Raw genomic sequence first — 26675 nt, 5'->3', positions numbered from 1 at the left:
AATAAAATTTCGAAGAGAAAGCTTATTAATGCAGTTGAAGCAAAATTTTATCAATAATAATGTTAGTATTTCAAGACCTCTTCGCATAGGATATATACTAGGACAGCCTAACCCCGGAACTAGAATGGCCCTTGGTATTATCAGATGTAGGAAATAGCAGAAAGTCAAGCATTAAAAGTTTGTACTCGAAGAATTCACAGTACGAAGGCAGTAACAAACGATCTAAAATCCAATGTGATTATGCGAACCAAGATCGCGTCCATGACGCGTACGTAGGAACTGTAGCCTTCTAATGGCATCTTAAATTAGCTTCGCTTAACCATAATTATACAATATTTCTTTGATGACGCATATATTCTACCTAAAACATTGATCGTGGTCCATTACTCAAAGTAAAGTTCACATTCCTCAACATTACGAACACATAAAATACACGGACGAGTTAAACTCAATCCGATAGCAACAAAAAAGTGAAAGGTTTCAAAGTAATGCGCACCAAAACATAAGATTGGCCTGCACATTTGTACAGGTCAAGAATATGGCTGCAAAGTCAACCAACAACAAAAGCTCAGAATGAAGTCACTAACGCGACTTCTTAAGAATAAGTTTCTATAGTGGGAAGGATTTCATAGATTTCTGTGTTTTTTACACACGGCGCACCTTAGACTAATAGAAACTCGAAACTATAGTATAAAAACTAGAGAATTTGATATGCAAGTGACTACTGAAATAATCAGTATAACGAAGCAACTAAAAGTACTGAATTGGAAAAACGATGTTCTAAGCGAGGAAACTACAGAGTTTTCACCTGTCCTAGCTTTAATGAAGTAAATCCTTGCAGGATTTAAGAATGTGAACTAGTGTCGCATCAACCGTAACTTCAACATCAATATTCCATACATAAACTTCATTCACATTCATGAGACTTCACGAAAAAGTGCTGAATTACTTTAGTTTGTTCACAGGAATATATCACCCAAGTGCGATTGTTAGGCAAGTGCTAAGTGTTAGGTAACAACTAATTCATCGTGTCTCATGTCGAGGTAAGACAATCGTCCGCGTTAGAGTTTAGGGTGAGGCGAGTCGAGCTTTTCAGGAACTTCTGACTGTAGCTGCCTCTCAGAGGGTTGTTGCAACTCACACTCCAGTTGGTCATGAGAGGAATTTTTTTCATCAGACGACAGCTCCGATTGCGCTGCTAAAAGCAACCCAGTAGGAGGTACGTACGTGGTGGGATTGATGCTGGTTCTTGGAACCGAGGACACAACGGCGGGCGAAACTTTCTCGTGGCAGTTGGTTACAACATAATGGCAGTGGCAAGGCGTTATGGGATTATGACTGGACTTGCCGCACTTTTTGCATTCCTCCACGCGAGGCTTTGATGCTTCCTTCACCTTCTGCACATTCACAATTGAGTTTACTTAGAATCTTTAGTGCATGAACAGTAGTAGGACTGAAACTGCGACCAAACTTACTGGGACTGGAGCGATTTATTTGCAAACGGCAAAACGGCGGAAAAGTGTTGGTGCAGTCAAAATTACTAAAAAGACTGGGTATTGCTTACTCGAGTAATAAAATATAATTTTATTTTTAACTCGTCCGCCGTGCTCAAACAAGATTTTGGGCTGTATATACTTGGTCTAGTATAGTGACATGATACAGAAAATTTGTCGTTATTGTAGGTGTCACATATGCAATGTATAAATCCAATGTATATCACGTATAAATGTAGGTAAATCCAATCGTGCACGTTCAATTCGAATTCACGACCACCCAACACAGGGATTTCCAAACAGAGCTGCTTTAATCATTATGGTAGAATGTCAACCATCAATAGAAAATTGTAATTTAAGGAATGTATTCATGTAGGCCAGGAAAGATATATATTAGAAAGAAGACGCTCAAGATTTTGTTCACAAGAACGAGATTTAATTTTTTCAAAGTTTTACTCGAGAACATAGTAACTTGCTTCAAGGGGTCCATGAAGGTCATGTTAACATATGCTAGCAGTGAATAACCGCGAAAGTTTAGGAACCTCTTGGCTCATTGCAATCAGACGTTCTAATCCTGATTTAGTTTACCTGCCATAAGGTATCACCAGGAGCCCTGTAGACCATGATGACGGCGCACAGGGGGATGGGTATGATGGAGAGACTGGCGATGAACCAGCCCAAGGCAATGGCCCACGTTGGGTATGGCAACGCTTTCGAAGGGTCTTCACCTTTCAAGGTCTGGCCGTAAGTCAGATTCTTGTGATCCATCCACGACATCACCGTGATGATCTGAATGTTGAAGTACATTGATGACTAGAATTTTGTGTGTGAATGACACTACTAGCCTTTGGGAGAGGAAAAGTATCACTAAACAGTTCACTAGTGATAAGATTACATGCATGAAGCCAGTAACAAGCAAATTTCTTTGAGAAATTCTCTTTAATTAGACATGTACATGAGGGAATAAAAATGTGCAAAATGTAGGGAGTACTTTGAGTACTTAAACCCTCTGTTTTTTATATTTCTGAACTAATTTCCGCAACTCACTAGGATGAGTGAAGGCGAAAGGTAGCGCCAGCAATACTTGAAGTAAAGCGACGGTATTTTGCCCGTCATCTCGCGCAGGTTACGCGACAGCCGTTCGGCACCGTAGCACCAAACCACGGCCACCACCTCGAAGAACGCCAAGTACATCAAGCTGATGGCGGACGAGTAGTAGTCCACCAGGTGGAAGTAGTAAATGCCACCCTGCAACCAAGACAATAGTCTTTACTTGCATATTCAGGAAATGATATCAACCGTTTATTAATGTAATTAATACCTATGATGTTGGTCTTGAACTTCTCGACCGATTATCAAACCCCAAGATATCGTCTCAGAAAAAAATGGTGCAGTAGCCTATTAAAAGAATTAGACGAATTCTCTGCAAAAATTGATAGATTAGCTGGCTGCAACCGAACTGGAATTATTCAAGTGAGGATGACTAAATATGTATAGGACGTCTCGAATAAGGATATGACCACTCTTGAGGATTGATTAGGGAAAATGTGAACCTCGAACAAGTTGGGCAGGCCGAGCGTAAAGCAGAAAAGGCAGACGAGGAAGGCCAAAATTTCATGACGACGAAGCTTTTTTTTTATCCACGTCGGAAAGGCGTCCTGCAGCGACGTTACTATCACCTGCACGACACAGCCATGTTTCATAAAATCATTAGGTGCTAGTTTCAATTATGAACGGACTTAGTGGACACCATAAATAAGCTTTTTTTAATTTGGGATTCTTCTGTCTAACTTAACCATTCGTGCGGATATGATTCAGAGTCGATGCAAACAATTAATTTTAAATAACAGCATTAAAATAAAATATGCAGCACGCCATGACCGACTTCGACGGTGGCGAACTGCGAGTCGATGCCAAGGATGATGAGCAGCAGGAAGAACAGGACGGCGAAGAAGTGAGGGTACGGCATCTTGGCGAGGGCTTGAGGGTACGCCACGAACGCCAGACCTGGACCTGTCGACATCTCTGTATCAGCCATCATGTTTAACTATATAACCTTCACGTCACCATTTTTAAGTCAGCCATCATGTTTAACATTATAAGAATGGCCCACTACGTAGTTGTAGTACAGAGTAAGTACCAAGATTGGGGGCAGTGAGCTATGGGTTCGCGACCGTTCTGGTCAAAATCGACCGTATGAGCTGCGACCGTTCTGCTCAAAATCGGTGAGGTGGTCGGTCTGCTAAGCACAACAAAATTGGACCAGTGAGTTGCATGTTCGAGAACACAACAAGCAACAAAAATTCTACGATGTTATCAATCGGCGGCAGGTCTCATGGTCTAATCAACGCTGACACCGCTATTACATTACGTTATAGCTTTCAGTCGCGATTTAAACATTGGCCATCATTGTCATTTGAATCAAGTATTAGCAATACCAATCATCTTCAATGATTATGCATGTCGAGGTAAGATCGTCAAAACAACGAGTAATTATTGATTTTTCGTGATGTTTTACACCTTGTGTGATGATGTCGGTGATGCTGCAGTCAAGCTCGTACGCAATGTTGCCCATGGTGCTGAAGACGATGATGCCAGCCAATAAAGACGTGCCAGCGTTGACGAGCGCAATGATCCACACGTCGGTAAGCAAGTTATTGCTGAACTTGTTGTACGACGAGAACGTGATCATCGAGCCAAAGCCAATGCCGATGCTATTGAAGTTCTGGGCGGCTGCGTACACCCACACCTGAGAACACGCGCGACAGTCTGGGTTATTGTGGGCATTTCATGGGAATATAGTCTTCAAATTCATTCATTTTACGTATCAGTAGAATTTGGTATCAGTAGAATACCTTAGCCTACAGAAAATATTTTAAAATTTAACTACTTTAAGCAAATACTTTAGAATTCAACAGATTCGGTCGTTCAATGGATGCAGAAAGATTATAAATCTAACTAATAAACTGCAGAAATCAGTGCAAAATATGACTTCACACTGAACGTCTGATTGGCTATTGCAGGAACACACGCCACGTTAGAAGTCATCACACCACACATCACGGGTTTGCACAATCTGCATCATATCAGGAGATGATCTACACTCATCGCATACTTTTACATCAAATCAATCTATTACTGCAGATATTATCACCACATCGTCGCACATAGATTCATGGTAGTATCACAGGACGTTTGCCGCACTTTTCAGTGTAGTCAGAATGTTCGAGCACTACGGCTAAACGCCGGTAACTATCTCGTTAAAAACATCGATATAAATAAAGTTCGAGTCGCTGGTGATTTGTTGCACTTGGTTGTTCATTAAAACTTATGTTTACACGGATAAATGGCAGATTTTATTGACAAAGAACAGCTTAAAGGGAACCTCGTTTGAAACACTAGAACCAGCGAAACAGACCATTAATGTTCAATCAAGAGCTTCGTAAATCTTTCAGAGCACAACCACGATTCTAACGTTACAGCACGTCTGCATATGATCGCTGAGAGTTGGTAGAGCGGGAAGAGCTTAGGTAAGAACCTCACTGTTGGGCTGGCGGTGCACGACTGACTACCTTACTCGCAGCCGCTCAGAACTCCGCCTATACTTTCAAAAAAGTTAGAGATCGTAAGCTCATCAGCCAATCATTGACGGCCTTTCAAGCAAAATCCACCAATCAGAGACAAGAAAATAGAGCGTAAGTACTTACGTTCACTAAGCGAGTTTTGAAAGTACGGCCCCTGATCTCGTACTACGTCGCCACACTGGGAATCGGATATTATTGTTACTCAGGCGAATCCGCCAGACGTACCTGTACAATTACACTCTCGGCATACACGTAAACCAATGCACATGAAATGGATACTAGAATACTGGTATTAAATTGCTAGTTATAGCAAAGAATCACCATCGTTCACAGTAGGTAAAGGTCCCATGTTTCTCATTTTACCGCTCAATTCTCTCTTATTATCCCCTCAGCGGACATGCTACGAAAACAAAAATTAACATCGTCAGTACATTCATACCCATCACCACTCACTCCCATCATTACATCACACACACCATTGAACTCTCATCAAAACCAATTCATACGCATCACCTACACATTACTACAACCAGTACTACATCCTTAAAGCAATCAACATCCTACAATCACTACATCGCCGGCATCATCCATCTCCTCACACTTTTTCCCATACATATTTTCCCTTACACTGCCCCTATCCTCACATCAACCTTTCCCTCTCACCAACCATTCACTCACTATCTCTCCCGTGACACCACCACAACACCACCACAACACCACCACCGCCTACACAACCACCGCCTACACCACCGCCACCACCACCACCATCACCTGGACGTCGAGCAGCCTGCTCCATTCAGGCTGGAACAAATACTTGAGTCCGACCCCCGCCCCTTCCAGCGTGACGGCGCGCACCAGGAACACCAGGATGAAGACGTACGGCAGCGTCGCCGTCACCAGCACCACCTGCGCCACACATTCACAGCTCAGGGGGGGTGGGAATAGGGGAACGTTTGGCTCCTGACCGTGTTGGTCAAGAGGAAGTGGGAAGCGTATGACGCATGACCGTGTTGGTCAAGAGGAAGTGGGAAGTGTATGACGCATGACCGCGTTGGTCAAGGGAAAGTTGGAAGCGTATGACGCATGACTGTGTTGGTCAAGGGGAAGTGGGAAGTGTATGACGCATGACCGTGTTGGTCAAGGGAAAGTTGGAAGCGTATGACGCATGACCGTGTTGGTCAAGGGGAAGTGGGAAGTGTATGACGCATGACCGCGTTGGTCAAGGGATTGACGCATGACCGCGTTGGTCAAGGGCAAGTGAGAAGCGTATGACGCATGACCGCGTTAGTCAAGGGGAAGTGGGAAGTGTATGACGCATGACCGTGTTGGTCAAGGGCAAGTGAGAAGCGTATGACGCATGACCGCGTTAGTCAAGGGGAAGTGGGAAGTGTATGACGCATGACCGTGTTGGTCAAGGGAAAGTTGGAAGTGTAAGACGCATGACCGCGTTGGTCACTGGGAAGAGCCTGTCACTGAGCGATTAAAATGTTCAACATGCAATTGAACACTGAGCAGGGCTGACGTTTAGCAAGTCAGTGAACGTAACATTTGGTGTTGCAAACGTTTGGGGCGCCAATTAGCAACACACACGTTTAACATATCCGTGAACGACGCAAACATTCATCCAACTAACTGACAAAGCGAAAGTTCAAGCCGCCGTTGGACAACCCCAACGTTGGCTCACCAGTGAGAAAAGGAAACACTTAGCGTGCTACGGTTCAATCAAACGTATAATATTGTGTGCATACACCAACATAGAATGTATATGTCCAGATAGTGAAATATAATGTAAGTCAAAACAACATAACAACGGTAAAGTGGCATCCTTAATATTGATGCTAGAATTCGAAACAATTATATTGCTTTGAAGCAAAAACAGTATAATTTTTTACTGTGTTACCACGTGAGATGCCAGCAGACGTGCTCACCAGGCCAGACGAGCGGATGGACTTCCAGATGGAGAAGTAGACGATGACCCAAGCGACGATGACGCAGCCAAGCAAGGGCCACACCATCCCGCCGTAGTCATCGATGCTGTCCGACTTCTGCAGCACCACCGCACTGCAACACACGTCGATACGTTATTAAGTGAAACCGACACCAACGTTGATCGGCACTATTCAGTAGCGAAGTTTATAAAAAAAAAAGCTTGCGGGTAGTAAAAACAATTTCCGAGGACAAATTTGAGTTATGTTTCTAACATCATTCATCGGAATTTCCTTAAAAAAAGTTAACATACAGGCTTTCAAATTCCTATCGTAGCCCTTAAATTATGTGATTTAAAAAAATCAAAACTAGCATGGAAATTGAATGAAGGCGTACGGCAGCGTCGCCGTTATGGCGACTGAATTGCCACAAAGTCAATGTAAAAAATTTGAATAATTAAAAAATTTGAGATTGGTAGAACCAAACTTAAGTTAAAGTCGTCAGACAGCAGCTAAAACTTTCAAAAATATAACAAGGAATGCACGACTTGACCTGAGGCCGTACTATCAAAACTCGCACAAGTACACGTAGCGGCTGATGTCTCGTCTGTGATTTAGCATGAAAATATGTCAGTAATTAGCTGACTGAGTAACTATTTCTGAAGGTAAGGCCCCACTTAACTAATATTTATAACTAATGAACGAGTTTTAACTGGCCAGGACTCAAGACACTGACTCGAAGTAGCGCTGCGTCGAAGAGTTAGCGGTGCAGTTGCTGGGCGTCTCTATGAGACCTTGGGTCGCCCATGGCAAGGCCGAGCGGAATGACTGCGTGAGGTAGTAGATGCTCCACGAGATAATTATGTTATAATAACTGCAGAATATAATGCAAATAATCACCACTCCAATAGCCGAACCTGTGGACATACAAAATAGAAGACATTAAATGTAGACTAGAATATCGTCAGCCTCCCACCGGAGGCAAAAAGTAAACTAATAAATTTTCATTTATTATTCATATAATTAATTCAAACTATTTTCTTTACAGTGAACATAAACAATGGTTACTGGATCATACCGCAATTTAATCGCGAAAAACCTATATTAACTTTCTTAACATGAACTCTAGTACTAAATGTAATTCAAACGCGCCGGTTGCGTCGCCCCTACGATGAAACTCGACCTAATCGACAAAAAAGAGCGGCAATTTCATCCAATTCAACAAGAAAAATTAGGTAAAAGTTAAGTTAACTGTTTTGATTCAGTTAAGCGCACTGTAATAAACGACAAAATCAATTGACTTACTCATTACAATGTTATTCCTGCCTGGATCCCAAATAAATACAACTGTCATGATTCGAAAAGTGGAATTAAGATCGGTCCCCAGTAGTCTTGCATTATTTTAGCTCACATCATGAGCATAGCCTACCATAAACGCTGGCAAGAGCTTGCCAGGAACTCCAGGAATTCATTTATTTCACAATAGGAATGAGAATTATTGAGCATCAATTCAGTCGGTGAAGGATTAGGTTTCCGGCCAGAATTTGTTGAAACTCAATTTGATTCTCACACAACTCGAGAAATAACATTTACTTCATAATGACCTAAAATTTGCTTTCATTTTTTTCACTATTGTCAAATCATCGGCGAAAATACACCGATGACTTACCTAGAAGTTTAAAGTTCAAAGTCAAAAGTCACAGGAATATACAAATGGTTTAACACAGGATTCGATGCGCAATCAATAACTAGACCATTTTACTCGATGCGTTATTAATAGCCTGACTGTCAAACTTGATGCGTAATCGATAACTCTACCACCAAAGATGATGCGTAATCTATTACTTGTCCGCCCCAATTCGATGCGTAAGCAATAACTAATGATCAGTCTCGGTGATCGTAAACGTGGATAAATATGATACGTATGATGGATCGTCAACCCTGGGCACACCAACGGCCGGCGGCACCTCTTGGCTCAATAGATCGATCAGGGCTGGAAGAAGTGGCTTAGCTGTGATAGATATCGCGCCGTGTAAAGGTTGGGTACGAATGCAGGTGACGGACGGTTTACATACTTGACTAGAATGTAATATTTGGGGCATACGAGGTCTTCGTTCTAACATCTACAACTCGATTGCTAGCCGACCGAATGCTACCTGGAATTGAACGAATCTTGATACGTGATCAAAATTAGATGAACATCCTTATCATAAAAAGAACAGTTTGCAGTCTGTTTATGGATAGCTCACAATGACCAACCAGAGCCTGGATAATAACAACCCACCGAATAAGAACTCCTCACCAAATTCACGAACGTAATAGGCCCACCCAGTTTTTCTAAATTATAAAATTAATAGCGTTGTCACAGAAAGAGGTATACCATTCGCAAATAAACCCCCTAGCCACCGGCGTGGCAGGCTACAATCCAGCCCCGAGGTAACGTCTCACCAATAAAGATGGGGCAGAGGCTGAGCAGAGCACCAACGGGGCCCCGCCGCGTGTACTGCCCGATGGCCATCTCCATGAGCAGCAGCGGGATGCCGCACACGAACAACATCAAGAAGTACGGGATGAGGAACGCACCTGCAAGCAACCCGCGGGTCGCGGCTACGTTAGTAATGTGCGGGTACAATGCGTCTCGGTTAGGCATGGTTAAATGTTAGTTACTATATCGGCACAGGTAAATTAATAGTAAGGTACTGGTAAACACTTTTCGATGGACAGGATACGGTTATTCACGACCTTGACCAAGTCAAATAATTAGCAGAATAATGTTAAGCTGCTGTGTAAACCTAATTCTCCCCTAAAGTTGTTTACGTCTTCGAATATGGTCATACTGATGCACCGCCTTCGGCGCTCACCGTCCCACAGCCTTTGACAGACAAATCTTCCCTGAGCGCTCACCTCCGCCACTCTTGTAGCACAGATACGGGCAGCGCTCACCTCCGCCACTCTTGTAGCACAGATACGGGCAGCGCTAACCTCCGCCACTCTTGTAGCACAGATACGGACAGCGCTCACCTCCGCCACTCTTGTAGCTCAGATACGGGCAGCGCTCACCTCCGCCACTCTTGTAGCACAGATACGGGCAGCGCTCACCTCCGCCACTCTTGTAGCACAGATACGGGCAGCGCTCACCTCCGCCACTCTTGTAGCACAGATACGGGAAGCGCCAGAAGTTGCCGAGGCCGACGCAGCTGCCGATGCAAGCGAGCACGAACTTCAGTTTGCTGTCCCACGTCGCTCTGCCGTCGTCAACCCCGTCCTCTGCCCCATCGTCATCATCGTCCTCTGGCACGGAGAGAAAATTTACCAACACGTAAGAAACGGTGGTATTATAGCATTGTACAATGTACAGTGGTATAATAGCATTGTACAATGTACGGTGGACCTTGTTAACTATAGCTCGTGCTACTGTAGTGCAGTGGTTATCACCACCGTTTGCGCAGTGGTAGCGACACCAAGATGAGAGGAGCTAGCCTTGGGCTCGTGCCTTGTGAAGCTCAGTTCCTTTCTCGGTGCCGCCGGTCGACAACGCTTGGCCGTCGTCAAGGACGGTGCTTGCAGCATGGCTTTAGGTTAGTTTCACTAAACGAACTTTGGGTACGTGTTAGCTAGGGAATCCTAAGGTCTTAAGTAGCAACCAGTTGACTGGGTTACTATCTCGATTGTTGGGATTACTAATCCTGTGGACAAAAAGACTCAAGACTTTAGAAGGTGGACAAGGTTCCTTGTAATGGATATGTGAATGGATCCTAATATCAGGTAAAAAAAAGGTTATACACTGCGTTCGACATTTTTTCATGACTCAACACAGAGTAGGATTTAATGAACTGCGTTTAATGCATTTGTCTTGCATTTGGCGCCGCTTTGAATCTTGTCGTTTCCGTTCTACTAAATCCACGGTTTTAATTCCCAAATTATACCAGGAAGGAGTCTCACCTATTGGGTTTATGTCGAGGGTGGCGGTGATCTTAGTGAAGGCGATGCCGTCCGCCACAACCCCGTCATCGCTGACCACCGTCAGTTGGTGGCCATCAGGCCCATCGTCTTCTGGTATCCTGCAACACGGCAGGGCATGAGCGACACGGCATGCCGTGGGCGACAGGTTAGAGGCATGGCATGAGCGGCAGGTATTGCGGCATGAATGAAACATGATGACATGAACGGCAGAGGTTGCGCCAGAGGTTGCGGCATGAGTTTCAAATTGTCATGGGCAGTCGCCGATGAATCTCTGACATTCTGAGCCTGAACATCAGTCTTCATAATAGTTGTGATATTGAGGTAACTCAACGGCTGGGTCAATTACACGGGGTGTTGGCGCTCGCATTGCTTTGTGGCCACACAAAGAGCCGTTCCATTCAGATGAAATCAATGACTATATATACACGCTACCATCATTCTGTGAGGGTGAATAAAGCTTCATAAATGTTTGGCTGGCGTTCAGTTTATCTTCAGTATTGACGAGCGTACACCAGATAAATATAAATGAAAAATAGAGATAGAGATTTGCATCATTTCAAATCCTATTCGTCAATAATTTGAATTGCCCGATTAAAACTACTAGAAAAAGCGATACCAGTTGGACGAACTGACATCACCCAATGATGGGAAAGCCGTGGATTATTGTAGAATTTAAAACAGTTAAAATCAACATAGACGGCAGAACATAAGAACTGCAGATTTGTTGTAATAACACGCTCTGTAAATCATTGCAAGATAAAGCAAAACATAATTTCTTCTAACCCAGTAATGGGGCACTGCCATGCTGTTTATTACACGTCACTGACAGTCAGCATATACGCCAGTTAAAAATGCATACAAGAATGTTATACGGTTAGTGGCATTAAAAAAGTAGATTTTCTCGTCCCTCAGACAACAGATAGAATAATAACGCGAAAATTTACACCACAAAACCTGACAAAGCCATTCGATCAATGCCGTGCAAGATGAGGCTAAATGCTGCAATACATTTCAAAGATTACGTAACTTTGTCTACGATAAAAATTTTGGGTTACATGTAAAAACTTGAATGGTCTAGTTAAAAAAAATAAAAGAAACAGGCTGACGATAGCGACAGTCATGTTCATAGTTCGCTCCCATGATCCGCTCCAGCTTGGTCTACGACTGCTATACGTATAGCGTGGCTTGTAGCGTCCAGCGTGGCCTGGGACTGCTACGTCCGAAACAAATACTACTAAGAATACTAATTCTGTGAATACCTCACACGAACCTGGTGAACTCGTCCCGGGGGTGGCGGCAGAGCTTCATTTCACCCTTCGCGGCAACACGACTTAATGATGTCATGGTTGATGGTTAAGCAGTGCGTAGAAAATTTAGCTTGGATTTATTTTGGGGGAAATGTGTTATGCATGCATTTTGGCAAAGGATAGCAGGATGATGCAATTGATGGAGTTGTCGCTGAATGAGTTGATATCAATGACCAGCAGGTGGAATGAAGTCGCGCTAGCAGAGACCAGCCAAGGAATGTCAGAACACAAAGGCTGGGAGGTAGACGGCGTAAACTAATCAATACTAACTTTTTCAGCCCCAAAAACTATAGAATGTCGTAAAAAATTAGTTTGCACGCTTGAAAGTGTACATATCATATGTATAAAAAACTACAAAAATATAGCTATGATCTAATATTTTGTTTAATGTATTTAAAGGTAGGACGTAGGAGAAGATATCGAGGCTGTTATATAAAGTTTTACTTTAATCACAATAAACTGTAGTTATCAGAAAACTTCGATGCACGTGCGCCGCCTCTTTCGTAGTATTCGAAAGCCGTGGTGCTGAACGAGTTCTTAGTCGCCATGAAGGTACCAAGTTGTTCACCAACGATGGGGAGCAGGCAAGGGAGGAATTGAGGGAAGTGAAAAGGTCTTGGGGAGTAAGAAGAAGAAGAACAAATCTTGAAATTAATAAATTAAATTAATTGAAGGCGAGGGATCTATATAGAATCTCTCGTTTTTGAGAGTGAAGGTACAGCAGCTGCAATACTGCAAGTTATCACGACACAGCTCCGGGTGGTGGCTAAAAAATTCGCTCCTGTGACTAGGTAATTTAGTTTCTCTGGATGTGGGGAGTTCACTTTTCAAGTTGCGTTTATAATAACAAAAAAATCTTGGATGAATGAGAATAATTTTGCGATTGATTACACGACAAAAACTCGTACAGTCTCAGAGACAGCACGTTTCCGTGACGTGTCAGCAAATTTCAACAGATTACGACAATGAATTGCGTTCACATCTGAAAAACTGCAATCGCTTTCAGAATAAAATTTAGCAGATTCGCATAAAGATAGCAATATAATTGAACTAACTGTTCTAACATAATCTTGTTTCTTATACACAACTATCACTTACATTTACGATGTCAGTAGAGGAATATTCTTCCATGCATCATGCATGATTAATTCCCTATTCTTTACCTTTCTTCTAATATTTTAATCATACTTAATCAAAACGGAATAAAACATTTAGGTAACTATAAGTATTACTTTAAGACATGGGTCGGTCAGTCGGTGGAAAGATTTATATTAAAATTCTTTTCGTAAATGTACAGTAAAATTTACCACATACCAGACATTTGCAAAGCTCTATCCTCTATGTATAAGGTGCTCAACCTAATTCTTAGTTCACGGGAAAACTCAAATCTACGAAAAAGTCACCGCGAGATTCAGGTTTGCAATCAACCAATCATCAAATTGTCGAAAAAATGAGATCAGAAACGTAACTTCGTAAGGATTGTTTAACAATTCAACGAGGACAAAAACGTTTTTTAGAAGAATCAGCAGTTTTTAAATTTTTAGCCGCGTCATATGTGTTCCGGTAACCGGCGGGTGATTTGAAAAAATGTCCCGTTCAGCTAATATTGCATGATCCTGTGGCAAGTGATGCTAGGAAGCAAGGAAGGTAGCCCTAGTGTACTACGGTAGATGATGAGATATACGGTGCGACGGGTGCGTCATATGCAGTTATCAACAATCAACATCGCATGACAGAAAGTTAGTCGAGTAACAACCTATGGAGCCTATCAACGCAAACAAATTCCATATTGAATTAATTTATAACGTTAGAAATCATCACTCAAGTAGTTAGGTTCGATACATTGTTCAAGATTGTTACGTAACTTGATTCTTTTACATACAAAATCAAAAGGTAAACGGCGCATCTATATACACTCCTTTGATAACACAGAAATGGAATTGTCTTCTAAAAACAGTGATATAAATAAATCCAGCTGAGAATAGCTCTTAGCCTCATGTCCTTAGCACACTGCGTTAGCTTGCTTCAGTTCTGCGGTGCCGGTCGATTTGAGAAACGTCGACTACATCACCACACCAAAGCACTTGGAACACTAACGTCAAATGAGAGGCTTCGTTGAGGCTCCTCGCCTGTAGGTGAGGGAGGCGAGAGATGCCACTAACTGCCATACGTTAATTTTCTTAGCAGAACAGGAATTTTTGCTGTACAAATAATTAACTATCGATGAGTCTGAAACGAATCATAAACCAAGTTGTGATTGTCAACGGAAATCTCTTCAAGTTAGATTCATCTCGAAGAAAAGTAAGTTATTGAAGTTAAACAGAAAGCTGAATGTTTACGATTCATCACTAAAATAGCCGGATGGAAACATTTCATCAAACCATCATCTTAATAAACAGATGAGGTCTCCTCTTACTCAAAGATACATTTTCCCTAAAAAATCTTGCACGCTATTCTAGAAATTTTTTGCAAATTATTTGTTTGGTTTTAAAAAAGACACGCTGCAAATTCCACGTGACTTTCGTTTCTTGAACACATCTGAATGGATGAGTAAAAGCAAAAAAGTAAATTTGAGAACGAATCAGATTAACGTATTTTCTAACTTAATTAAGGAAAGTGGTACCTTGATGTTTAAAGTTCTGGCAAAAGAAATTAATTTACAATCATTATGAATTGTAAATAAATAATATTGCAATCGACATTAAAAACCGAACTCATAGTACAAACTTCTAACAGAAACTGATTTTTAAGGGTAACATCGATATAAACAAAAATAAATACAAATTCCATATTCAGATTTAGTTTTGTTCCTAACAAGAAATATTTTTAATTCAACGAGACTGCCTGCACCGAAAGATATCTGGGAATGTTTAGGCATAGAAAGTGTTTTCCGCTGTTGTTATAGCTATGCATTGGCTCGATGCAAACTCCTGTAATTTTTTTTTTCTATACAGTTACGTACATAATACGTATCTGCGTCAGTTTAATGGAAAACGAAAGGAAAATTGTTCATTAGAACGTCCTCTCCTGCATATATATAGTGATACTAGTTGTAAGTCCAAATAAATTTAAAGTTGCTGTAGCAGCTGTATGCACGCCTCAACCATGGTTGAACTATATTTTAGTTCAACCATGCGCCTCTAGCTACGTGATGGCTTCACCACATGGCTGAGAAGCTGGCCCATGGGAATAGACCTTGCACGAGCTCGAATAATGAATATCTTGAATGTTTTCTGGTCTTAAACAGTGTCCATATATTTTGATATGAATGCGTAGGACCTTTCGCTTCTCCTTAGACAGGGAAAAAAATTGCCAAAAATGCTTACGCTATAATGTATTAATATTATTAAAGTCAACTGATGATTATAATGCACCAGAATGTATAAATATTATAATTAACTGATGGGAGTGCAATTAGATAGAGCAGCGACACGATGAGTTGCGCTCCAAATAAAGTTCTTTAATGTATTGATGGATAAAAATGTCGAATTATTTTCTCCATTTGATAATAAAATGTAATAATGTTTCTCCGAGTCGTCGACAACAGCAAATTAAAGGAGCTTACACACCCCCAAATTTTTCATGCACGAAATGAAACACTACATCATACATGCGTGAATAGAAAACGCAATAGGAACATTTTGCGCGGGTTAGTATTCTTCACTCACAAGAACAGAAGTTAATAACAAAAACCGTGAGAGTAAATGGGTCGAAAAGAAGAAAGTCAAAAGGGAGTTGAATTTTAAAAGATGATTTGAAGCGAGTTATGACAGACTGACAGTTTACTCACATATGAGCGCCGGCTGGACCAATCACCTTTGACCTGAGACTGCCCATGATGTTGTCTTCAGTACTGTACGCTACAGAATTATAGTGCACACAAGTATTATTGATCGAGTAATTATAATCAGAATTATTAATAACCGAGTAATTATAACAGAATTATTAATAACCGAGTAATTATAACAGAATTATTAATAACTGAGTAATTATAACAGAATTATTAATAACCGAGTAATTATAACCAGAATTATTATTAACCGAATAGTTATACCCGAATTATTATGAACCAAATAATCATGATCAGAATTATTAATATTAATGGAATAGTTAGGACCAGAATTATTATCAACCGAATCATTATGACCATAGTTATTCAACCAATTATTATTATACCCAGATTTCATCATTGTCATTATGGCCTAGAATTATTACACCGAGACTTTACCATTATCATTAGAACAGAAGAACATTACTACGCTACAAATAATGTTTGTATATTATTAAGAATCTGACCACAACTCACTGCAGGCCGGTACGTTATAACCATTAATGTGACAAAATTGCCATCGAAATCTAAGTCGTCATTCTCCAATTTAAACGAATATCTTATTAGAAAAACAGAAAATGTAACTAACGAGTGACATAACGACAGCTTATAAATAATTATCATGAACAAAAACGCAACTACATTAAATATTGATAGCTATTTCTTCGTTTTATTGTAGGCGAGCAACATGACTTTATCTTAAACGCTGGCGACTTTCATAGGCTGTACATGTTCAGAAGTGAACAAACATATCTAACGTTGCTCAGAGAATATGACTATATGAGTTAAAATTAACAAAAAGCAAAAAAGTCCTTCCTCTTAATTTAGTCCAAAAAAGAATTCTTTGTCTTAAATTTGTCCTTAATTTTGTCAAAAAAGTCTTTCCTCTGTAACTGCCTCTAATCAGTCACAATTCATAATAATATGATACGTGCTACTAATCAGACCAGAATAATATGGTGCACATCCGGCGGAGGGCTCACACCAACTGAACAAAATAGAAGCCACCCGGGCAGCCAACCCGCCTAACAATACATGCCCTCCATTGTTTCGGTCTGTTATTATCTGACCAGGGACAAGCAATATTATATCCTGAATCAATTAATGTGTGAAGGCACGTGCTTTTTTCCTGCATACCGACCCTGATGCGTCGGTATCAAGTCTCTCACACGCCTGCATACCGTCCCTGACGCGCCTCTATCATGTCTGACAGGCCTGCATACCGTCCCTGACGCGCCTTTATCATGTCTGACAGACCTGCATACCGTCTCTGACGCGCCTTTATCATGTCTGACAGGCCTGCATACCGTCCCTGACGCGCCTTTATCATGTCTGACAGNACTCGTGAAAGGTCACACAAAACCTTATACCTGTCTCTTATACACATCTAGATGTGTATAAGAGACAGCCTGCATATCGTCCCTGACACGCCTGCATACCGTCCCTGACACGCCTGCATACCGTCCCTGACACGCCTGCATACCGTCCCTGACACGCCTTCATCATGTCTGTGACAGGCCTGCGTGTCAGACATGATGAAGACCTGCATTACAAACCTGTTCATGCATATTACTGTGAGCAAATTTATATGTTACTTGAAGTAGCGTGGTTATCCGGACCGTCTATTCTGGACTTTGAAAGATTATCCGTGTTTATATTTAAGAATGACAGCCACACATAGTGAGAGGAATAATACAAAATAAAGATTTTATTCTAACCAGGGAAATATCAGAGTACTCCATCGAGCCTATCACGAAGATCAAAGGATGATGCATCATTCTTGACCAAGGTTTGGCTCTTGGTTCGGCTGCCCCGTGAAGATGATCGAGCGCCCCGGCGCAGTGAGTGTCCATGGCATCTGTGGCGGCTGTTCTTCAGCTGAATATTATTGGTGCATGCTTAAGATTCTCACGTGCGCTTTGGGTTATTCAGCTTTTGCGTAGACTATAACTTCATGTATCGGTTGTTTATCTTGGATGGCTGCTGATCTCGGAGTTACTAATTTTCAGCGCTAAACTGATATTCAAGACCTTATCTTATCTAATGAGGATACCTTTTCTATTAGTAAATAAATTGCAGGATCAAGATAACGGTGTGGGAAAATCCCTCTATCGAGATAAGCTCATTGACCAGATAACTATTCCTAGTGATTTGCTCACGTTAAATGAAAAAGCGTTAAATTCACGAACTTAATTAGCTCTACCTCAATTTGAAGGCTTACACTCGCATTTTAAAATTTTTTTCGCAGTACGGATCGAAATTATGTCATAAGTTGATAATTATCTTAATTATCATCATATAAATCATAACTTATAACTTTGCAACGAGACCAAGAGTTTTATCAAGATGAAATTCATGATAATTAATAAATGCCTGTACTAACCGTTTTTTTAATGAAGCCAACGCACACTGATATATATCATTTCAACCTAATATGAGGCGCCCAATATTACAGGACTCCCCAGCGATTTAAACATGGCGGTCGCATCTCATTCTGTAATATTAACACAATGTATGTGGTGTCCGCTTTGATTAAATCATTTTAGCGTGCTTCTGATTCTAACCACGTAACCACCTTGCGGATTTCGACCGGAATTTTTACAGCTCGTTGCGGATTTCGAACGCCCAATTCGCTTATCTAATCAGATGATCTCATCCATTCGGCCAAGCCGTGCTCATATGGACGTTGTAATAGCTTATATGTACAGTTGTAACTGTACTGTTGGGAACTGTACAACAGTCCATTTTCAACAACAACAACAACAGTACTCTACCAACAACAGTACAGTTTATAAGAACAGTGCTGTACAACAAAACAATTTACAACAACAACAGTAGGCAATGTACAAGAGCCGTTTCCTAATCTAGTTTAAGAAAGCATTTTTTCAAGAAATTAAAAGAAATTGTTGTGACTCTAACCATGAACAGAGGATCCGAATGAGTGACCATAAAAAAAATATGCAGTGTAACAATGTTGTTCATGATTCAATTGTGCCGGCAATAGAAAACTACAAGTATTAAATGATTAGAGAAATTGATATTGGGACAATGAAATCAAAAAGAATATTAAATAGATTTACGTCTCATTTCGTGTGACCGAAAATTCATTACCCAATGTGCACTGATATGATGGCTCAGTGAGAACTTGAAAAGTTAAAGATCACCATGCAGGAACGAATGATTTAAATTAGAGATAACTACAAAAAATATAACTCAGTACTCACTGCAGTGAGTGACAGAGAGCGCATTTTCTCGGCGACGAAAACTTGAGGTCACGGACGGACGGACGGACAAACAGACAGACGGACATGGCGAGCACAATAGTGCCTTTTTCCATAAATGAGAAAAGGCGCTAAAAATATGCAACTGTATCTGTTGTTTGTAACCCGTTTCTTTCAATCCATTCGCTTCGACCTATGAGTAATTGTCATATTTTTCCACAATATCAAGTTAAAATAGATCTTGTGAATACCCATGCAGTCTCTGCTTTGGCACCATCAGATTATTACTTCTGTCAAATAATTGACTTTTATTGCAGAATCTTCAGAGTCAATTAATTGAGTATATCACAAGTTAATTCGATAACGCCTCAATAATACATCTAAATAACAATTGAGATTACTTTCTAATTGCTATTATTGACATAGCACTAGTAAACTATCTTTCTTGTATCGTTGTAAAATTTATTCTATTATTACATGAGAAGAGTTTCCCATCAATTGAAGGAGCCTATATACCCAAAATAATGTGTTTTAAATAGACCAATCCGACTAAACGAAGTCGTGGCAACGGTTCGTTTAAAGAAGGATGTCCTCTTTATAAGTGATCGGTAAGTATATAAAAGCATGTCTCGCGAAGCAACCATAGCTACAATAAATCGAGAAAAGAAAAAATGTTAATGTAGACTTTATTTCACGACTTGTCAGCAATAACGCGTGAACGGGAGAGCAATCGCCTTTTAGACGAAGGTAAATAGCATTCGTCCTTTATTATACTCAGATAAGGTCTTGCCAGTTACGCAAGGGACGAGGCGCGATATTGCATTAAATCAAAAAAATATAACTCAGTACTCACTGCAGTGAGTGACAGAGAGCGCATTTTCTCGTCGACGAAAACTTGGGGTCACGGAAAGACGGACGGACAGACGGACAGACAGACGGACATGGCGAGCACAATAGTGCATTTTTCCATAAATGAGAAAATGCGCTAAAAAGGATGCACCGTTTGTACGTCAGCCTCAACCCAACTCCTCTGAGCAAAACTTCAAAATATGGCATAATAATAGAGTTTTAAGGTGATTAGTTCTTTTTTATTATAATTATAGTAAACAGAACGAACAGTAATGAACAATTAAAATGGCAGGTTAAAAAAATATTAACAAAGAAACTAACGGCTAGTCGCTGCAGAAAGACCCTTTGAACCCTTCTCAAGGTTTTGATCAAGTCAAAATTATTTTTCAACTCTTGAGAACTTTTTTTGATTCATTCCTTTGTAATATATGAATTCATAACATCGACTCTTATTTCTACCGCAAAAACTATAAAAAAAAACTACGCCGTGATAACAACCCTACTCGTGAAAGGTCACACAAAACCTTATACTGCTTCTCTCCAGTTATTTATTAAAACTCGAGTAAGTTCAAGGTCACATATCGCACTAGATCCAATTACGCGATAAGAATAAATCATAAGATCTGGACAACTGATTAGGATGATTCCATTAATTCAAGTGATTGTTATTTACAACTGCATTGAAAGGGTCTTGGGTCATGAGATAAACTCGTGTAATTCCCGTCGCACGGACAGTTACGAAATTTTTTCTCGTGTAGGCGCAGTAATAATTTCTAGGCAAGAATTAGTGAAGAAAAATCATTAAAAATTATTATAAAACCAGAACATAACAACGATTGGTTAATCGTAAGAAGTGCAAAGTTTTGTTATGCTTTCGAGAGGGAAGCCTGCAGCCTGCACGCTCGTCTGCTCTCGTTCTCTCCAGATCATTATATATATTTCCACACCCGCCCGTCCAAACCAAAACCGACGAATCTTGTAAATAGTCGATTTTGAACTACGTACTCCCATATGCGTAAGACGCAAATAATAGATAAAAATTATAGATATTTTTTCAGCAACTGTTCAATGAAGATTCAAAAATCATATTTAAAGGTAAAAAATGTTTCTGCCCGGTTGATGTTTTTCCAAACCAGATTCGTCCAGATATCAGAAGCAAGCCACTTATCATCCACTTAACAGCTTGACAATAATGCCGTATTGTCCCTCTTGAGCGCAACCGGCTTCATATGCCTTAACTTTTATTAAAATTCAAGCAAGCTATAACAAAAAAGGTAAATACAAATTTCATCGCATCTTTTCCATCTTTTACCGGTTTAACACAGCGTTCAAACCAATATTTGTACCAGGTTGATTTTCTGAACCAATATTTAAAGTTCCCGAGATCTACTGTAATTTTGCCTCTAAAATAAAATGATATTTATTTATATTTTTATTTATACGTGAAGGCAGTTTACGGAGATTTTCAACCTCTGTCATCAGGACATAACAGAAACTCGTGCACCATGGAGACATGTAAAATTCCATATTTATCGGTAAACTTGCATTTTCGTTCCAATAACTTATTTCTACAGCAGAATGATGCAATTATTTAATCTACATTACTTTACGGGTTATTCAGTACTATTATTAATCTCTTTAAATTATGCATGCAAGAACGAAGGCATGTCTGCCCTTACAAGTTTACCAGGTAGACACGGAGAAGCATTTAAGATAAGATTAGGTACTCACCCTCTCATGTCTTCAGATGATAAGACCAAGCGGCCCGTAAACTTTATGTTCCGCCCATCAGTAGAGCCGTACTCAATGCAGCTCGATCCATTTTCTGCGGTAGAAATGAAGTTTGTGCCGAAAGAGTCCAACGTTGATTTGCCGATCAAGCCTCGGGGTCGCTCCGGCTGAAGTGTCAGGTACTGCGAGGCTTTGGAATGCGGTACGGGAATACCGGCTCTGGGCATCACGGTAAAGTAATGGGTAGGGAGAGATTTCTGTTGGCTTAGCACAATGCGAGGAAATTGAGTAGCAGCTCTGGAATCATTAACTGGCCAAAAAGCAGGCATGTTTCCCGCATTAATGGTATATGAGTAGCTCCTATCGGAAGGGCTGCGTTCGCTCGAACATTTTATGTTAGATAACTGACGCCTTCGAGCTGAATCTGTTCTTTTCATGGATAAGGTGTCCTGGGCTGGGGGTGGTAGAATAGCTTGCTTCCGTATCCGATTTGGTACCGAATTGTTATTCGTGGGTGCTTGTGATTTGGGGACTTCATTTCTTTGAGAAGGTTTTGGACTGCGGGGAATGGATCCTTCTGATACATGTTTTTCTTTTATAGTCTCATTTGCTTTGAACTCTATCAAATTACCCGCTGAAGGTGAATTCGTCCTCTTCAAAAAAGGAGTGGCGTCATCTTCCGTCAGTAGACGATCACTTTCGCTAGAATCTCCGTCTAAGCGCGATTCAGAAAAGGACCAAATTCTTCTTTTCACATTCTCCAGGTTTGAATTGGGGCTACTTCTAAGGTTGTCCACAGGCACAACTGAAAAAGATCTACCACATTTTTTGGGATATGGCTCACCATTATCATTACAAGTGTCTTCACAATCATCGCAGTCATCGGAACTTTCGGCAGGGTCCAATGGAATGAATAAATTTGTGAAATTTTGAGGCACGTGACAATCACTGACCGAACGAATAGTTCTCGCAGGAAGTGGACTGGCGGGAGGAGTAGCTTCCACCACTCGCATCAAAGGAACATTAACTTGATCATTTCCCTTCTTCGAATTTGTAAACTCCATCTTTGATGATATATTTATCCTTTCTCTCATTCTTTTCCAATATTCAATTATAATGCTGAAAATATAAGAAAATTAACAATAACAAGCATAAATGCATTTCCAAAGCACAGAATTTAATATCGCTCAATTTGGAAGGCAGGCACTTCTGTACACAGCACAGCACACTTAGAGCTCGGGCGCGCGGCCCATAGTTTTTACCCTGCCGTAATACACATAGACTATTACTTAATACTTTGTAACTATTACCATAGCTATTGTATCTATGCGTGCATTTTACAACGAACTAATTAGACGCTAATATGAGTTAGAGAGAGGATCATTCAAGGTAACAATTTAATGAACAGATCTGTAATATCTTAAAAACATTGACAAGTGTCTCAGTCATTGAAATACCACTATGTCAACTGTAAATCATGTCATTCTTGGAGTTTAATGTTTAACGAATGTGTAAAAAAATTCACTGCAGTAGGCATACTTTCTGATTAAAGCCATATTATCCGCATGCACCATAAAAATATTAGCATATCATAATTACTGTTAAGTTGAATGTCTCAATTTCGCAGTTCTGCGAAAATGAGCCAGCCAATGTTAGTACCGTTTTCTGTGGCGAAGCAAGCCAGAAATCGTTTCAGAGGAGACTGATATTAATAATAATATAGCGGTTCCAGCGTTTTTTAGGCAGTAGGCCTGTCGCCGATTCTTAACATTGCAGAACATCCACAGCTTGTTGTGGGTTTGTACTCGCAACCAACTGTTCACATTTTCATTTTGCTTAACGATTCCAATTCTATTCTATTCTATTGAGTCTTGGTAATTAATAACGTCACACCAGCGTTGAAAAATATTGTAGGGTCTTCACTGTTCACACATGACCGAATATTCATAAATCCTTTCGTCACTATTCCAGATAACGCAATCGTCATCCAACCAAATCACTGCGTAGCAACTCAAGCCAGCACCCAGCAACAGAATACATAAGCGTATCTGAGCTAACTTATCAGTAAAACTTCAATATCAGGTCAATAATTAATGTTTAAAAAGTTTTCCAATTCAAGCTTAGCAGCTCTCTTTCTTGTCTGCCAAAATCCGGTAGCGTTGCACTATTGTTTACAATAACATAAATGATTAGTTTCGTGTAATCTGTAATCTGGGGTCATTGAATAGTTAACCTAAGTTGAAGACGACAAGCTGCGCCCAGTTTGACCCAGTAAATCAGTCAAAACAGTAAGTCTGGTCCCCGCTTATGCTATTTTAATGTTAAACGTTTGATATTGTAACGTACTTTATTTTACGCATCAACGCACGTAAGCCAAATCAAAAACAGAAAACTTCGTTTCAATAACACATTTCACATAAGGTAGAGGCGATAATAATTTTCCATATTTCAAAGTATATTTATTAGAATTTTCATAGCATTTTCATTGGAAAATCAAAAAATCAAGGTTTCGAGTAGTTTCATAAAAATCATGCACAGTGTTGAAGCCGTCATTCAAGTCTTAGCACTTGCCACCAGTTCAATAGAGCGAGAAGGACACGCTGTTCACCTCCATATGAATCGTGTGATGAGCGAGTAGGTATAGTAGATGCCATGATCAATAGGCCAATATAAGAAACCATTATATAACATTCAGAAAATTTTCGAATTATTATCAAAACAACGTTATGACTAATGGATCCAAATGACGAGAAAAATCAGTCGAGTTTCATAAATTTAAACTTTCAATTCATAATTGATTAGTTCACTCAGCAATCAGGTGTACCATTAAAAAGGAACATGGAATAAGAGTACTTCCATGGATCAAAAAGTAATAAAATTTATTAAATGATTTCCTCTGCACATTTATTTAAAATAAGAACCTTTCGATTACGCTACTAGATTAACTTCACGTTTTCTTCACTTTTTGCCGTACGCGACAAGCACGCGCACTTTTATACCATGCACAGGCGCAGAGGTCGAACACAATTAAGATAACTCGAAGCCTTCAAAATAATAAAACACTTCACCATTGCCAATCAGCGCTAGACTCTTCATAAACCAACTATGTAATAATGCACAATACGCACTTATATCGTCATTGATCACAAATCACTATTCGAAAACAAATAACTGGGCGGTTAAGCTTCCTAACAAGAAGCGGGTTCAAACCAACTTGCAATTGAAACAATTAAGGGCATTGCACAAGTGTAATAGATATTGCTTGTTCGTTTACCAGAAAAGTCTGGTAAAAATTACGGAGCCCTGCACTGTGTTGCGCCTCAGAGCCCGGCGATCAAGTGAGCCTGCATGGCTTGATCATGTCACAGCCACATTGCCCGCAATTGTCTTATCAGAAGTTGATAGCATCGAGATTAGAGTCAACAAGTGACGCTGCCCTCAGAGAATCAAGTACAGAGAGCACAGGAATGGCAATCTCGTCACCTCTTTAAGTCTCATTCACAGAGAACGAAGTTAAATAACTCACATGGCGAATATCTCAGACATCGGAGAAAAATGTAAATATTTTAAACTCTCATCATTCATCTTCGAATAATAACTGTAGAATGAAACTTTTCAAGGACTTGACACTTGTCTCAATGGTGATGATCACAATTAACACATGTGTACGGCGTAACACTGTTAATAGAATGAACCGAAAATTTAATCTTGTACAAATTAACACATGCAATCTGCAAACCATGCAATCATAACGAATTTAAAACAAACTATGAATGGTTTGTTGCAACTATAAATGATGATGATGTCAAATAATATAGTCGTAGAAAAGGGCTAGCAATCTCCACAGTCTGATCTTTAAAAAAATATGAAGATGTTGATATGAGGCACGCTATTCGCACAGCGTGACGTGCGTTTTTTTTTTCTTTCTCAAGCGCAACGAGCGTATTTACTCGTAAATGCCTATTCATTTATTAGCGTGAACAATGAATGCACTCGTATACAGTGACGAGCGTATTTGCTCGCATAACTTGGAACCTTTTCTTATTCGTATAACTTGAATAGAGTATATTCGTCAGCGTGAGCGCCTCATACACAAACGAACCAAGCAACAAATGAACAAAAATGAATGTTGACAACTGCACCCAAGAGACCAGATACCGCTGTCTCCACAAGCCGTGTTGTGCTCGGTGTGCAATGCTACATTCAGCGTGCAGTGGTATACTCAGCGTGCAGTGGTATACTAAACGTGCAGTGGTATACTCAACGTGCAGTGGTATACACAACGTGCAGTGGTATACTCAACGTGCAGTGGTATACTCAACGTGCAGTGGTATACTCAACATACAGTTTATACTCAATGTGGATTGCACCGTAGTTTAATAGTATAGCACACTGCATAATGCGCATTGCGCAATGTCTAATATATTTATATTTTGTCTAAAACAGTGCCGTGGTAGACTCCAAGTGCAGTGATCCACCTATTGTACTGAAGCAATACACGATGGATTAAAAGTGAAGTAGAGATTGATGAATGTACTGTGTGTATAGAGATGCGTGAATGTACTGCGTGTAGAGATGCGTGAATGTGCTGCGTGTAGAGATGCGTGAATGTACTGCGTGTAGAGATGCGTGAATGTACTGCGTGTATAGATGCCTGAAATAGTACAGGTTACACAGTAGTCAGGTCGGAGCTGGATCTGAAGAGACCTCATCCGACTTACTTGAAGATAAGCACGTGATCTGTACAATTTATCTACATAACAATAAGAATCG

The 26675-nt window shown here is 40.3% G+C and overlaps 1 protein-coding gene across 3 annotated transcripts; it reads right to left on the bottom strand.

Moving 5' to 3' along the window:
• Positions 1-7: 7 nt before the first annotated feature.
• On the bottom strand, positions 8-23031 carry LOC108676689 (sodium- and chloride-dependent GABA transporter ine). Of its 3 annotated transcripts, none has more exons than XM_018164809.2 (13): positions 21903-23031; positions 10945-11063; positions 10141-10293; positions 9451-9585; positions 7739-7919; positions 7006-7138; positions 5849-5983; positions 4014-4242; positions 3379-3506; positions 3047-3172; positions 2541-2741; positions 2082-2282; positions 8-1397 (listed from the first exon to the last, which is right to left on the bottom strand). In XM_018164809.2, exons 1-13 carry the CDS (start codon positions 22994-22996, stop codon positions 1062-1064), a joined length of 3171 nt encoding a protein of 1056 aa, XP_018020298.1. In that variant the 5' UTR covers positions 22997-23031; the 3' UTR covers positions 8-1061. The 3 variants fall into 3 exon arrangements, with proteins under 3 accessions (XP_018020298.1, XP_018020300.1, XP_018020299.1); XM_018164811.2 differs by lacking the exon at positions 21903-23031 and adding an exon at positions 16063-16117; XM_018164810.2 differs by lacking the exon at positions 21903-23031 and adding an exon at positions 12236-13262.
• Positions 23032-26675: the final 3644 nt, after the last annotated feature.

This window comes from Hyalella azteca, unplaced genomic scaffold, assembly GCF_000764305.2.
Source record: "Hyalella azteca isolate HAZT.00-mixed unplaced genomic scaffold, Hazt_2.0.2 contig8774, whole genome shotgun sequence".
NCBI classification, from domain to species: Eukaryota; Metazoa; Arthropoda; class Malacostraca; order Amphipoda; family Hyalellidae; genus Hyalella; species Hyalella azteca.
Note: the sequence above shows the minus strand (reverse complement) of the source record. Positions and strands in the feature narration are given on the sequence as shown.